Source organism: Akebia trifoliata, chromosome 8 (genome assembly GCF_017979445.1).
Source record: "Akebia trifoliata isolate Shusen 1 chromosome 8, ASM1797944v1, whole genome shotgun sequence".
NCBI classification, from domain to species: Eukaryota; Viridiplantae; Streptophyta; class Magnoliopsida; order Ranunculales; family Lardizabalaceae; genus Akebia; species Akebia trifoliata.
Genome location: NC_141382.1, coordinates 18,115,265 through 18,132,084, shown reverse-complemented (window position 1 = coordinate 18,132,084; position 16,820 = coordinate 18,115,265). Strand labels below are relative to the sequence as shown.

General features: G+C 33.6%; 1 protein-coding gene across 16 annotated transcripts; it reads right to left on the bottom strand.

Annotated features, from left to right (window-relative positions):
• Window positions 1-4,253: 4,253 nt before the first annotated feature.
• Window positions 4,254-13,264, bottom strand: LOC147396331 (zinc finger CCCH domain-containing protein 34-like). Of its 16 annotated transcripts, none has more exons than XM_086452064.1 (9): window positions 13,047-13,262; window positions 11,941-12,015; window positions 8,613-8,851; window positions 8,427-8,492; window positions 7,130-7,201; window positions 6,670-6,790; window positions 6,372-6,479; window positions 5,885-6,135; window positions 4,254-4,742 (listed from the first exon to the last, which is right to left on the bottom strand). In XM_086452064.1, the coding sequence occupies exons 2-6, from the start codon at window positions 11,971-11,973 to the stop codon at window positions 6,670-6,672; spliced, it is 531 nt and encodes a 176-aa protein (XP_086308190.1). In that variant the 5' UTR covers window positions 11,974-12,015; window positions 13,047-13,262; the 3' UTR covers window positions 4,254-4,742; window positions 5,885-6,135; window positions 6,372-6,479. The 16 variants fall into 16 exon arrangements, with proteins under 16 accessions (XP_086308190.1, XP_086308185.1, XP_086308186.1 ...); XM_086452059.1 differs by having other exon boundaries at window positions 5,885-5,951; window positions 6,053-6,135; window positions 6,372-6,790; window positions 13,047-13,261; XM_086452060.1 differs by having other exon boundaries at window positions 5,885-5,985; window positions 6,079-6,135; window positions 6,372-6,790; window positions 13,047-13,261.
• Window positions 13,265-16,820: the final 3,556 nt, after the last annotated feature.

Below are 16,820 nucleotides of genomic sequence, written 5' to 3'. Positions count from 1 at the left end.
TGGGATCATGCCGATATAACCACCTCTCTTAGCGACTACACCGTCGTATTCGTATTATGTATTTTTTCTTTAATTATAATGTTGATAGACAGTTTCCTTTTGAAAGTTGTATATACTATTTTGATGATAGATTGAAATTATTGCAATTGTTAGCTAATTATATTTAGAAAATTTCTTGTATATTATATTCTGATGGTTCCATTGAACGGTACAAAGCTCGCTTGGTTGCTAAAAGATATAGCCAACAAGAAGGTTTAGATCTTGTTGCCAAACTAACAACTGTATGTGTCCTATTAGATATTGTTGCGATTAAACACTAGTATCTACACACTACAACAAAAATGGAAATTAGGAATGGTTATAAACCGTTCCTAAGCTAGTTTGAAACGGTTGACAGACTGTTTCTGATCGAGGCGTCGTTAATGAAATTAAACGTCTGGAAGTCGTTCTAGATCTCAGGATTTGGAACAGCTAAAAACAATTTCAAATCTACATTTAAAAAATAAAACATACTGACAAAAAAAAAAACCTTAGACATCGATTTAAAATTCGATGTCTATAAGACTGATGTCGTTAGTCTGAAACTTTAGACATCGGTTAGAAACTGATATATCTAAACATAAAAAAAAAAAAATTTAATTTGTTTTTTCTATGCACCTATTGCCTGCACTTAAAATAGACCCAAATAGAGAACATCGAGGTTCTCTATCACGTTCATTAAAACATAAAAAGAGTTACAATTAGTTGTAATTTACAAAATTACCAAGTACTTCACCATCAAAATTATAAAATGTCACATAATACTACAAACAAACATATCACTCATATAACTTGATCTCTTGACGCAAATTCTAAACTAAAACCAATGCCTTGTCAACTGATCTAATTTTGCATCCCCAGGCTTGCAGCATTTGAAGCATCTCAGACGAAAGCAAGAATTTGTGAGTCGTAAGCAGCTTAAGCTTCTTAAGCCAGTCACAAGATACCCTTAGTGCAAGCTCATAACCTTCCAACGACACTTGAGTAAAGTGCATAGTTTTCGCGTCCAGGAGACACTTCAAGTTCCCCATCACAAGCTATATGGTGATAAATAGTATGAGGTTATAAGATTGACGGAGTAGCAAAAAATGTGATACTGGTGAAACCAAAGAAATATAAAGTGAATTTGATAGGCATCCATCACAGTTTCCAACAATACAAGTACAGAGCGGGGGTAGAGCCCACCTTGGGGTCCTTGCCTCTATCAGCAATAGCGGATACACCCATCAGTTTGGACTCATTGCCATATATCACGCATGGGATGGACATGGCTTAATAATTATCCTCGTCAGACTATCGCATCCATTGAATTAGCTCTTTTTGGCAGACAGTAAAACTATGTGCAATGAAAAGTCCAATAATCAAAAAATTATGATGCATTTTTCTATGAATAGCTTGCAATTCAATTAAGATGATTAATGACCACATACCACAATTGATACGTAAAGATAAAAACAAGTGGTAGTTATATGATGGGAAGCTTCTTACAATAACTTTTTTGCAGTTAGCTCAACATTAGACTAGAAAGACAAGTCTATACACAATTCAGAGTAAATAATTATCGTTAATTTTGCATATGATGTCCCTATATGCCTACCACTTCCATGTTAAATGACAACAGACAATATCCAAAATAAGAGATTTAACCCAATCAAACACATCAAAGAAGACCACACCAAGTCATCTTAGTACAATAAACAAGATCTCCAATAAAACAACTATGTTTCGATCTTAAAATGTGCATAACAAATATGTTTCTACTATTCTCCAAAGAGAAAAACAAAAGGAAGATAGTCGATAAGGTACAATTTCTAGAAATAAACTTCCATCACATATGTTCGAACTGTAAATGATGATAAAATAAAGAATAAAAGAAAACCTTGACAAGTAAGGGTCGAACCATAGAGACAATGTTAATTCAAAGTATTTTTACTTCCAATCCAATTCAATTTTAACAAGCGATTTAAAAATAATTTGCAAGAGATGATTTATCTAAAATAAATTATTAAAATAAAAACTTAAGAATACGAGAAAGAGGTGTAGATCAATTGGGTCCACCTTCACAAGCTTTATCAATGATTTCTGATTCTCTATTTATCTCGATCTACTAAAAAAATCTAATGTTTGTTGATTAGTGTAGACACCCCATTTTTGCATCCGCCTGATTAATCAACTCGTCAACCCGATCGCAATGATTCCCAATGATGGATGTGTATTCCATTGCTTTATTTTGTTACTAGATGTGTTTCAGAAATCCGGATGAGGTATCTCAAACTAATAAAACCTTAGAAACCACGCTACGCTAGGAAAATACGACTCCAGAAACATAGAAATCATCATTTTTCAAACCAAAAAGAAGCTTCACGATAAAAATCACTAAAAACTATCAAATTACCAAAATACCCCTAACCTCAAAAAAACCCTAGAGCCTACGTTACGCTTAGGAAAACTCATTCAAACACATAAAACAACAAATCGAAACCAAATAAATCATTTCACCAATTTTCACAGAATTCGACAAAATTACGAAAATGCCCCTCATAAAGTTCACGACCATTTCACACAAAAAATTTCATAAATAACACAAAATAATATTTCCATTGAATTCCTTATGAAAAATCGATTCTAAAACATCCTAGAACATTAAAAATCGACTTAAAACGTGAAAAGTCCTCTCCGGGGGCAAAACGGTAATTTCACAATTTTCATAATTAAAAAATTCGAAATTAATAAATAAAACATTAAGTAATTAAAGTGAAACATTAATGAAATTAATTTAAAATTTTGAACCTAAAAAATCGATTAATCGGACTCTCAGGCAAAATTGTTGAGGGTTCGTGAGATATTTCTTTAAGGACCCTCCATTTGGGGGTCCAAAGAATTAAAGAAATAATGGAAGGGGGTTCTCCAAAAATTAAAAGTAAATCAAGCAAGACTGAAGTCAAGGTAGTAAAGTCAATTAAGTGAGACTGAAGTCAAAATTAAAGTCAATTAAGCAAGACTGAAGTCAAGATATTAAAAGTCAATCAATTAAGACTAAAGTCAAAACATTAAAAGTCAATCAAATAAGACCAAAAGTCATAATAGAATTCTAATTAAATAATAACTCTATCTAATAGAGTTCTAACTTAAAAACAATTCTACCTAAAACAATTCTAATTAAAACACAATTCTACCTAAAACAATTTTAACTAAAACACAACTCTAATTAAAAGATCTCTAATTAAACACTAACTCTATCCAAATCAACCCTAAAAAAAACATCTATAAATAGAGGTGCTCACACCCTATTTTCGTATCAAATCATAAACCCTAGGAGAAGTAGGTCTAGAAGCTGCCCTAGCCCCCCATAAACCCTAGTTTTAGAGCCCCAACTCCTTACCTAACATCCCTCCTTCAATTTTAGTCTAGAAAATACCTAAAATTCCTCCAAAAACACTCCCAAATCCGCAACAAACTTGAAGAGTTCAGATTCAAAAACAAGGAGATACCTTGATCTAGGAGATCCGAAGTCAAATCTGGAAACAGAACGAAGCAATGGAGTACAGTACAAGGAGCTCTTTTTGTCAGATCTGAGGGAGCAAAATCCTTGCTATCGGAAAGGTATCAATTTTTTTTATTATTTTTATTTCTATCTAGGTTTTTAGCAATGTGATTTACTTGGAAAGTTAGTAGAGACCGGCTTTGGCCGGGCGAGGTTGGTGCCTAACACCTTCCAACCCCGTAACGTGATCCCCGGACTCTTTTTCTCTTTTGTAGATTAGTTTGCCTTTTTTAGAGTCAGTTTGGTTCCTAGACCTTAACAACTAGGTGGCGACTCCCAAACCTCAAGGGTCAAAAGCGGATCCGCGCCCCGCGGATCGAGGGCGCTTTCAATTAGAAAATTAAGTAGTTAAAATATAAACAAGATCAAAAGTATGCAATAATTTAGGCCAAGATTATTAGGTAAACATTAACTATTCTCTGTAGAGCATGATTTTTCTTGAACTTATGAAAGAAAGAGACCATCAAAACTTTGAAAACATTTAATATTCAATATAATAATAAATATCTACGCTATTATAATAAAAGTATTAAGTCATTACGAGAATAATAAAACACTAACAAGTCTTGCTCAGGCTTCCTCAACAGATCTAATGGAGATTTAGCCAACAGTCATCGTAAGAACAATAAAGTACAAATAAAATAAAGAAAACATGGAAAGAAGAAGTAGAGAAGAGAAAAAGAAAATATCTTTATTGCGTCTTGATTTGAAACCAGTAGAACCTCCTTAAAAGTTTCATAAAACTAAGAAAGAAAATAAAAACCTAAAACTAAAAGAATATAAAAGAGATAAGTTGATCTCCAAGGAGATGAGAGATCCCTTTGGGGGAGATTGGAGATCGTATACCCTTTAGTTTGGTCCCCTATTTATAGAGAGACCAAATTAGGATTTCTTGAGTAATTAGGATTTTAGAAACATTTCGTGATTACAAAAATACCAAAGTCCTACTTCAATACAAACGTCTTCCAGCCACCAAGCTTTAGTACGAATTTTGAGGCTTGACTTTATTCATTGACAGCGCTACCGTCGTTGACCATGGCGTCGCAGTAAAAGTTTGGTCAATTGACTTGAGTTTTGGTCCACGGTCTTGTTTTGGATCTTGGATCATAGTGGTAATTTTGGATTTTCCCGATTTGCTTTGAAACTTCGCAAATAATTTCTGTTACATGTAAATAATAGTAATTAGTTTCGAAATACATAATTAAATTGAAAACAAGAATTATTATGGACTAACAATGAATTATATACAATTATAAGGTTTAGTGTATGATTTACTGATAAATTCTATGTAATTAGGGCTCTAGAAACGACTTTCTAGATCCTGATCAACATAGTAATATAGCAAATCATGTTCAAATCTGTATCTGTTTCTCCCAAAATATGGTGGACAAAGTTATTGTGAACAAGGTGAACCAAATCCACTTCGCGGTATTTTTCTTCCCAAAATTTAATCAAACTAATTCTAAGTAGGTAAATGGGTGCTCAACTCACAAATGCCATTATTCTATTTAGCAGATTCAAGCCAAAAATGGTTTCTTCACAGTTGACTTTTGCATAAATATTCAACTGTGCAGAGCATTTACAATAATATTCAATGTTTCATGCTATGATCCTCTTCACAATTTTGTTCCATGATATGATCAGTGAAGGTGCAGCCATTGCAAAACAATACAATAATATAGTCAATCTTTTAGAGAGCTTTGTGGGGAAATTTGCCATATTCAGCGCATGAAATGGTAATCTACCCTTATTACTACCTACTAGGTGTACAAATAAAGTAGCCAAGTACAGAGAAAAATGAGAAAACTAGTAATGTCAAAAAATATGATTAGACCATCTCACCAACTCAATCATAATGAAGAAATTATGTTGTTAACCACCAGGTCTTTTGACCTATTGATAAAAAAGTTTACTAATTCACAACATGGCCTACATTTGATAGATCTTAAGAATTGGAGGTAAAAAAATAATAAACAAAAAAAAAAAGAAAATCCCCTAAGTAGCAACTAAATACACCACAATGCAATGACAGAAGAAACATTGTTAAAAGAACCATGCTTTCGCTAACTCTTTTTTATTGGCATCCCTTGAGATCATTCATAGTTCACACAACACCAAAACGTCTAGGAAGAAAATGGTCTATGTGACAAAACATAATTAAGGCAGCACAACCCATTTCATATTTTGTTTGTTCTTTTACATTGGGTTCCATCTATAAAAAAAACATGAACACTACAAGCATAGCATTAACAGGGAAAAAATACATACATATGGTAGCAGTTGCATTGAAACTAAAATTACCTTTTCATGACTAGTTGGATCTTGCTCTTTGATGGACATGATTGCTTGAGCCAAAATACCCGCTTCCCTATCCATCGAGCCGAAATCACAAGTCAAATATTCTACGATGTAGGGTGTAATTCAATAGACAATAAAAAAAAAAAATTACGAACAGATGAGGTTACTAACTATATATAGAAGGAACTGCCACAAACCCTGTCTAATGAAAACTAGAAGCCCTTCCAAGCAAGGAACACTCTCTTATCTCTTATCTGGGAACATAAACATAACAAACCATGTAAATATTGATTGTTTTCTTATTTATTGCATTACACACACACACACACACACACACACACACACATATATATATATATATATATGTGTGTGTGTGTGTGTGTGTGTGTGTGTGTGTGTGTGTGTGTGTGTACATTAGATATTATATATATATATATGTGTGTGTGTGTGTGTGTGTGTGTGTGTGTGTGTACATTAGATATTCAGTAACCTGAGTAATATTAGGTGCAAAAACCATCACAATATTCTTTGCATTCATCTTGTTGTGGTGTTCGTGCTCAATGACATCTGCAATCAGATTTATTGCCCAGTCAAGCAACTGGGCTTCCATTGAAGGCAATAATCAATTTAGACACAAATTTCAGCATAGAATAAAAACAGATTATTAGGATCTGAAAACTAGAGGATGTATTTACAGATTCAAAAAGACTATATGTTGATGCCAAAGTCTAAAATTCTAAGTGGACAATATAAGGATCTGACGAGCTTATCAGAAGAAAGAAACATACTTAAAGGCCTCGTTTAGAATACAAGCACTTTTGCATCATAAGGAGAATTGTTGGCACACTGTTTCCCTTGTAATCATAGGAACATTGCATAGACTCGACAGAGACCCCAAACACACTTACACTGCAATTCAATGCAAAAAACTTGATATTAATAGTGAACTAGTTGTACTAAGCTAAGTGTTTATTAAGATGTGTGACTTGAAAACTGAAGAAAATGACAATGATCCCTTAGAAAAGAGTCTTGAACAAAGGAAAGACAGCGAGATTCATGAGAAACAACGAATCTAAGACTGGGAGATTCGTGAGAAACGATAGAAGTGCTCATGAAATATCATACAAGAAAATTTTAATAATGGTAGTTTGTGAAATGAAACTAAAAGATCAGATGGGGAGCGTAAATGAGAAGACATATGAGGAAACAATATTAAAGGTAAATGTATGTTTGAAGCTTTCTTCTTACTGCTCATAGTTATTGTTCTGACAAGCCTGATTGAATTCAACACAGGCAGCTTTCACCTTTCGAGCACCAATACTGCAATGTACATACCAACGTAAGTAAGCCTCAATACTGATTACTTAATAATAATTGAGCAGAATGATAAATCTAGAAGGCCGGTCATGGAAAAGGCATGCATGGAAAGAATTTTTGGAGTGCATCGATAAATGGGGATGTTATTTGCTTTTTACAATACATAAGAAGAAAGAAATCTAACAATGTAGAAATTAAACCATTTAGGCAAGGGTTAAGTATTCACAACTATCTTTTAGGAAGTATTTGACAGTCATAAAAAAGCTCCTCTATCCCAATCCCATGGACCGAGCAAGGATCTGGATAAGTATCTGCATAGTTAGAAAAAGGCTCCTCTGATGAAAGAATTTTGTATGATGTCAATGACTACCACTTCCAAGGTATGATGTCAATGACTACCACTTCCAAGGTATGTAAAGGTCTAAATGGAGATATTCACCTATGGAACTCTTCTCCTGTGCTTTCATATGAATCCATTAATGAGTTCTAAGTTAATTAAATGACCAAAAAAATCATTATAAAAAGAAGCATCAAATTTCTCCCATCCTCCACTAATTTGATGGCTTCGGTCCGTCTAAAAACAAAATTGATAATGAAAATTTCAATGGCCTTAAGCAGGCAAATATAGGCTTTTTCACGTTGTGGCAGAACCAACATTAATGTTGCAAGGTTTACCATTTCTCCGAAATTAATAATTATTAAAATTTTAATAACGACTAGCTATAATGTTAGTAATAATATCCTATTTTAATGTTTATGGATTGTAAAAAAGGAAATGTGGTTTATTAGTAATTTCCCATGAACTGATGATCATTGCAACTATAGAGATACTAGTCCAATATAATGCCATATGTGCCCACAAATGCAGGAGGCCCCCACCATGGGAATCTCTCTGATCATAAATTAATCCAATTAGATGATTCCTATTATCTGACACAAAACTATTTTTTGGATTATTTGTGACATCTTTTGCGTGTCGAAGAAAGTGGGGAGAAACGAAAATCTACTAATAACTGCAAAAATCAAGATCTGAACTAGGCTTGTAGGCGAGGCTCGTCAAATGGTTGTTCTTGATCCCTAAGCACATGTTCAACACGTAAGTCACCATATACATCGAACATGCAAACTTTGTAACCTAAGTATTCATTATGCATTCTCTCCATTTTTATTAGACCAAACAGATCCTATTCAAGTATCTAACACATATCAGATGGATTTTGCATATTACCACATGCTACTTCCTTTCAATGGACTAGCATAATCCGCATTTGAGTAATTTATGTTCGGCCCCTCTCTGCAAAAAAAAAAAAGTATACAAAAAAATTCAAAAACAACCCAAAGCAAGTCCAGAAACTAGCTAACAAACGCATTAATAAACATAAACACTGGTCAGCAAGAGAAAATTCCACAGTACACTAATCGTTGCATCTCAGTTAAGATCATTTCCGGGTTGTTGCAATACGTAGAGATCATTTTCGTAGTCGAAGTAGCGACCCTCGCTTTAGGGTGATTGTACTTGCAATGGGGTTCAAATTTGCAGCTTCCAGTCTTCATGTAATACTGACATTCTGGTTGGTCAGGTCTCTCGGGGAAATGAGGGGTAGATGTCAGCAAAAAGTGACCTTGCCTGCTTGAACCTAATTCACCCTGATTCTAATAAAAACATGGATTAGATTACAATCACATAAAATAAATTTCAAAATAAACAATGTAGGGCAATTGTCAAAGCCTAATAACAGTACATGTCATGAATGATAAACAGATTCATGTGTGCGCAATGGTGGAACCAACCATTTGCCGTTCATGGTTGCAAAAGCTTATGTTTTGTTTCCTTCTCTTAGTCAGCAGTTCTACATTTCTCTATTGCAGAATTAAAAAAAAAAAAAAAGAGATTTTTTTAAGAGCTCGACTGCATGAAAAGGGCGATCCAATCACATCCAATAGAGTCATATTGAAGAAATTATTTTTTGATAGATTACAATTTGTAGAAATTATTAGAGAAAAAGAAAATAACCAAAAATTAAAACAGGCTCTGTGGATGACAAAAATCACAATCTCTACTACTCAATCAGATAGATCCACATCACCACAATATATCTCTCATCTCAATAAAGAAGAAAAGGAAATTTATTCACAAAATCAAGTAATCAAAGCAGATATCCAATAGAAATAAAACATTCCACTAAGATCTAAAGACAATTCTCATGAAAAGCTCACAAATGTCAGCCAAAAAATCAACCGAATCTTTTGCTGGAAGAACTACTCACCATGAAGAAATATTGGTTCAATAAAACCCTAAATATCTCTATAAGAAAGATTATTTTTGATAATGTTCTCTTAGTTCTGCAAAAAAAAAGATAAGATTGATCTTCAAATAGCAAATCGAGGTTACCGCCTTCTGAAATCAAAACCCTAGAAACCTTTCGAAGCCCCTAAATTTAGGTCTCGTAGAAAATTAGAAGAAATTGACTGTGAGAGAGAGATCGAGGGTTCGATCGAAAGAGACAGAGACAGAGAAGTCGATCGAGGGATATGAGATAGAGGGAGAGGGAGAGAGAGAGAGACCAAGTTTAGTTCGTTTCCAAAGAATGGGACGGGAATTTGGAATTTAAAATTACTATTAAAACGGACTTGAAAGATAAAACGGTTTAATGCCGTTTTTAAATAGAAATGGCTTAATGCCGTTTTACATATTTGTTCCTATCACGCAATTTTTTTTGTAGTGACATCAATTAGATGTTAACAATGATGTTCTGCTTGGAGACTTAAAAGAGGAAGTTTATATGCAACTTTCTCCTAATTTTACTTGAAAGGGAAGATTCGTGTATGTAAATTGAAGAAATCATTGTATGAGTTAAAGCATGCTTCTCACCAATGGTTTACCAAATTTTCACCTACTTTGCTTGATGCTGGTTTTCTTCAATCCAAGGTTGACCACTCCCTTTCCATTCAATCTGTTGGTTCTACATTCACTGTTGTACTTGTTTGTGTGGATGACATCATTTTCAAAAACAATGATCTTTCCACCATTACTACCCTCAAAACCTTTCTTCATAATTATTTAAAATTGAAGGATCTTAGCCATCTCAAATATTTTTTGGGACTATAGAAATGGCTCATTCCAAGAGTGGTATTTATTTGTCTCAACGCAAGTATGCCCATAAAATTTTAGAAGACACTGGCTTTGTCTCGTCATGCTTGGAATATCGCCCATTGCTGTGAAGTCACATGGTTACTCTACCTTTTACATGATTTTGGTATTTATCACCCCAAATTGGTCTCCTTATTTTGTGATAACAAGGCTGCATTACACATCTCGGCTAATCTAGTCTTCCACGAACGTACCAAACACATTAAGATCGATTGTCATATCATTCTTGAGAAGCTTCAAAACAGCCTCATTCAAATTACTCACATTTCTTCTGTACTCTAGCCTGCTGACATCTTCACCAAACCACTTGGTGGTTCCCATTTCTATGAGTTGACTCACTCGCCAGTTGGGTGTTCATAATATTCACCTTCCAACTTGAGGAGTATTAGGAAGTTACCATGTATATCTTACCTCTACAGATCATGTACAATATATCTTATCTCTATAGATCTATTCAGCTTGGATCTCTTGTACATATCCCTTCAAAACTCTATAGATCTCTACAAGAACATTTTTATTTTTCTTTCTTTTTAGCTAAGATCCCCAAGATACATCATGTACAATAGCCTTTAAATTAAAAAAAAGTTTAAATCTATTCAAAGATTTATTAAACAACAGAGAAATTTCAAAAGTGAATTCAATGTTAAGGTTAATGGCTTCTTCTTCCCTCCATCGTTTCTAATGTTGAGAGATCAAGAGATAAGTTTGAGAGATCAGACACAGAAAGCAATCTAGCAATCATAAATATTTATATATATATATATATATATATATAGAGAAGAGAGAGAGAGAGAGAAAGAGAGAGGAGGGACTTTCACATGTCGCATAATGTGTTTATCTATAAAACCCAAATCCTCCATATCTATATCTCCATCTTAGCATCCTCAAGCTTCCTCTTAGCCCTCTACTCCTCATATCTCTCTAGCTCTTTATTCATCATTTCCCCTTCATGTTCTGAAATTGATGACAAACCTTTCTAAATTTTGGACACGATTCGGATGCTCCCTAGTGTTCTCAAACTAATAACAGGCACACTTAGACCAGAGTCTTCTATTTTAGAGACTACCAAAAAAGATTGAAATACCCTCACCTTCAATCTCTCTCTAAGAACCTAATTTCTTTCCCCAATACCTTTCTTCAAAAATGGGTTATTATTTTATATATCTTCTTAATCAGTGGGGAGAAAATAAGTAGAGAATCTTCCATCACGGCATTCTTGAGGTCTTCAAATGTCTCTTGGCATCGGTCCGATCAGGACCATGCATTGTCTTTCTTCAACAGGTTAGTGAGAGGATAGACATTAACGTAAGATTTAAAGACAAGGCATTCTTTGGGACTGAGCAAGTCCTAGAGCAAGCCATAGAATTCAGAAAGCATTTTGTACCCATGATAAAAGAAATAACATAATACTAATGGCTCAATAAAAAATTTGAATTGTAGTAGTACTTGCTTTCTTATCAATCCAAACAACTATATATTGATGTATGAATACAAAAATGTAATGCTAAAGTGATTAATGGACAAAAATATAACTACACGTAGAAAATTTAATATAAATAGTATAACAAATAGCAAAGAAAAATTTATTCACCTCACTGAAAGTTTTATTGAGGGAGTAGATCATTATAGTGTAATGTTCTTCATAACTGATCAAAAAAAAATATTCCTGCATCAAAACAAAGACAAATGACAGAAAAAAAAATCACATCACATCATTTAATATCATAAAAACAATAATATTTGACTATTAATTAAGTCAAAAACCCAACTCAGATATGTCCATAGAAACTTTTCATTTTGTGCAATCCTATTTTAGTTATTCATGAAGACTAATTAGTCCACAAAACTAATTTCTAAGTCAGAGTACAAATATTCTTTTTTTTTTTTTTTTTTTTTTGGTTATAAATTAAAGAAATTTATCAGAAGGAACTATCTAAAAAGTCAAACATATGTTTAATAGTAATATTTAGATAGTGAGAACATATACTAATATCCTCATTTTGAGCGAAAACACTGCTATAAACAAAAGTACATGGAGGAAAATCAATTGTACAACTAAACCCTAATTTATAGGATGAGGCTTTGATGATGACATTGATACTATTTGTCTCTTAAGGATTTCTCCCAAACACATGTTCTTCTGATCCTTTCTTTCAACCTATATCCCCAAACCCTTATACCCTACTTTAAAAGATATGATTTCAAAATAAAATATTCACATCCTTGAATCTTTAAGAATCTTAATCAAATACAACTAGATCCTGTTGTATAATATATATCTCAAGAAATCTTATTGTAACTACTAATTATATTTAAATTACTAAGTAGGGACCGTACTAGATGCTGGAGAGAGAATCCGAGTAAATGAAAATTCAAGTGATGGATTCTCAATGAATCAACATTTATTTTGGAAAAGATCAATGTTAACCATAAAGCAATGGAAGTCTTATTGATGAAAATTAGATGAACCCATTAAAAAAGAAGACTTCATAAAACTTCTCAGGAAACTGAAGAAATAAAGAGCGGATCAAAATAAGTTAGAAATCTTGAATTTACATAGAAAAAGGGTGTCCTAAATCTTTATCTTGAATTTACTTAATAATAAATAATAATGAAAAACACATATAAATTGAAATTCTTACTCACATGATACAATAGAAAAATGAGCCAATAGAACATAAATTTTAACAAACCCACCTTCTCGATAGGAATATCGAATGAAAAGAGAAAGATAATTGAAGATCAGTTGATCAATGATGAAGAAAACAATCATGGCTCCATCCCTTATAAATAGGGAAGTCCCAAGTAGAGCGATAAATGTTAGACTAGTTTGAGGCCACCAAGTCTTCCCCAAGTCCTCCATCGCTATGTCCAATCAAAAATCCCAAATGCATTGTTTAGGGTTTGGGTTTGAGCATTTTAGTATTTTTCCTCTTAAAAATAATAAATGAGTGTTTCGTGTTTTATATATTGGAAATTAAGGTTTTTCTTTCTATAAGAGGCAAAAAGACATAACTAGCCTTAAAAGTAATAGTTTTACTTGCTAGTTGTAGTGTTCTTCTCTCCTACCCCCATCAAAGTTGTACTTTAATTTCTCTCTACTCCCTAAAAATAGCTTTTACTCACCTTTTTCTCATTTTATTCTTAGATTTATCAATTACTCCACTAGATCTTTGGTTTTTAGTATATTTTCCCCTAATGAATTTTTCATATTAATTTTCTCCATTAATAAATAATATTTATTAGTTAATGATATATTTAAATTAATCTAGGTGATCGATTAAGGTTTGATTTCGTGCCAAACATGAACTTAAAGAAGGTGTAACTCTTGTAATTTTTTATAAACAAATGGAAGATCGTGGGAATCAAAGGGATAAAGGTCAATTCATCAAAATTACAATAAAACATATAATTGTTTTAATCAAATTACTTCAAAAATTGGTATATGCATGTTTTAATAAATATTTTAAAGGCATGACTGGTCGAGGAATTTCTATAAGATACTGATTGTTTTACTACTTTCCACTCTCTCAGATGTTGATGTTATTTTAAGAATCAAGCTAGTAATTGGAACAAAGATTGCCAAAGTTGTCAGGCCATGTTGGAGAACCACACGATTTTATCCAACTATGCTTTCAGTTGACTTTCTTGATATAGAAGATTGTATATAGGCATCCTAGTTGTATAGCATTTTAAATAAGGATCTGATTGTTCTTTTAGTTGTAATAATTGACAAGCTTCACATTGTAATTCTGGCAATGTCATGGACTGAAAGAAGGAAATAGACGTTGTAAATACTGAAAAGAAACATGAACTAAACGAATATGCCACCGCATTATTCGAGCTTTATTGACTACCCTAGTACTATTACTCTAAGAGCATGAGCATGCGAAATGTGCTAAGATGTTGGGTCGTTGAGAAGGTATACTCACGATCACTGCCAATCACCTCTTCATAGCCAAATCTTGAAAGACACAATGAGAAGAAAAAACAATAATACTGTAATTCAGTTTTTTTGTAATACTATTAACAGACACAAAATTAGTAATGAGATTAGGAACATGTAAAACATTGGACAAATAAAAGCTATGAGGGACTATGATGATTCATTTACCAACTAGGAATGACAAGGAACCATCAGCTAAGTAGACTTTTTTCTTTCCTGAACATGGGCTATATGATTGAAAGAAAAACAACATATTTGCCATGTTATCCGAAACTCCTGAATCAAGAATCCAAGAGTTGGAATGAGATGTGAAAATATGACGAGCAGTGACAGGACTACCTATGTGTGCAAAGGAAGAGGTGAACTGTGGAACCATCTAATACTACCCTCAAGCAAGTAATATCTTCCTCAAAGAATGGTGTATGTATTGTTGGAGAAGGTGTTTCAGAACTCAGAGTTCATCTGGCCTGTCAATATTAGAAGTATGATGAGTAAAAGAAGAATGGCTTTAGGCTGAAATGATTTAAGGCGAGCTATTAAGTCCCAACACTTCACTTGAATATGTTCAAATTTGGCATAGTAATTACACTTTGGCGTGTCTCACAGGTGGGTTTATCAAACTTCTTTACTCTTGAAGCTTGTCTGTCTTTCTATCTACTAGCTACCATGACTGATCTATCACTCACAAAAATATCCAGATGTCCCATAATCGCACGTAGACTGTCTTCACTTTGAACATAAGAGTAGATGGTGTTTAAAGGAAGTATGGGATCCTTATTCAAAATTTGAACTCTAACCCTCTCAAACTTGGGATTCAGACCGGCGATGAACTAGTAGGTGTTACGGGTCTCAACATATTTGTGGAACTAAGCATAATCTCTAGAGGTTTCCCAATTGAAGGGTAAGTAATGATCAAACTCTTCCCACATACTCTGCCACTCAAAAAAATAGCTTGACAATGTCTTCTCCCCTGTTTGAGAAGTGATATATTTTGTTCCAACTAATAGATTCGCCCACTATTTTGAACTTGAGACTAAGTTTGAGTCACCCAATCCCAAATCTGTTGTGCGGTCTTTAAGAAGAAATAACCTCAACTAATATGGGGTTGCATTGACTGCAGCAAGCATGACATAACCAATGCATTCTCAATGTCCCATTGGTCATATTTAAGATCTGAGATATTAGGTTGTTTCTCCTTCTTATTCAAATATCCTACCTTCTGGCTTCCATGGATGGCTAGCTTAACAAACTGAGCCAACTTAAGGTAATTTATGCCATCGAATTTGACTAAGGTGATCTGGAGGTTTGAATTTTAATCTTAGACTTGCAAGGATCCAAACTCGTTATTGGTAGATTGTCCTGAAGTTACTTCTGACATGACTTTGGAGAGTCTAGATCACACTAAAACATTACTCGAAAATACTACTAAACTATTTAGAACCTAAGAGGGGCCCTATTGTCGCATTCTAGATGAAAAAAGGGGACTAGATGGTTGGAAGTAACCCAAGGAAACCTGCAACAATAACTAAAGTAACCTGAAGAACCTATGGCAATCCCTTAGGTGGCTATGGGGATCTATGACAGCCCCTTGGGTGGTTGTGGGACCTGTGGTAGCACCTAGGTGGTTGTGGGGACATACGACAACACCTATGGTGGTTGTTGTGGCTTGCAACATCTATGGTGGCTATTGTGAGTTGCGTCAACACCTGAAGGGAGTGTTTGGGGCTCTCTTCGAATCATACTGACTGCCTATACTATGTTAGGTCTAGAGCAAACCAAAGATACATAATGCTTCCAACTGTACTAGCATAACGAATTTGGGATAATTGCATTTTTCTTCATTTGTAACTGCGCACAACTATGAAAATAACTTGAAGAGTGATGCTAATGAGTATCAAGTGATTTTGCATTTTGCAAGCCAAACCTTTCAACTACCTTCTTCACGTTCCTTGTGATAAGTGTAATTTTTTTAATTCCCTATTTTTGTTTATTTTCATGCCAATGATCAACTTTGTAGCTAGTGGTAATATTGTTGTTCTTCCCACTAGATTTAATATTAATCTTACTTTTACCTTACTTGTGGGGTAAGTAGGGGATCGAACCCAAGAGAAAGGGGGAGTAGAGTTAAGTTAAGAGGATAAAATTCAAATTAACCAAAATGAATTAAAACTGTTTTTCTTTGTATTTTTGAACTTATCAAAAAGATTTAAAGTTGTTAGAAAAATGAACCAAAGTAAATAAAGTTAAGAGTAAGTAAACTTATGAAATTAAAACACCATTGGATGTCGATCTACCTAAAACATGTTGATGAGCAATTCCTTGTCTCTAGCCTTTTTATAACTTAATCGTAAGGACTCGGTGTCAGTTCCTTAGATAGGAAAGTTTAACAAATGAAATCAAATGAAAGAACATAAACAAAGTAGAATTCCTTGAACTTTATACTACCAATTATCTACCTTAAGCATACTTTATCTTGATCTAATCTAAGCATAAAGTATCTATATTAAAAATAAAAGGTGCAAGAA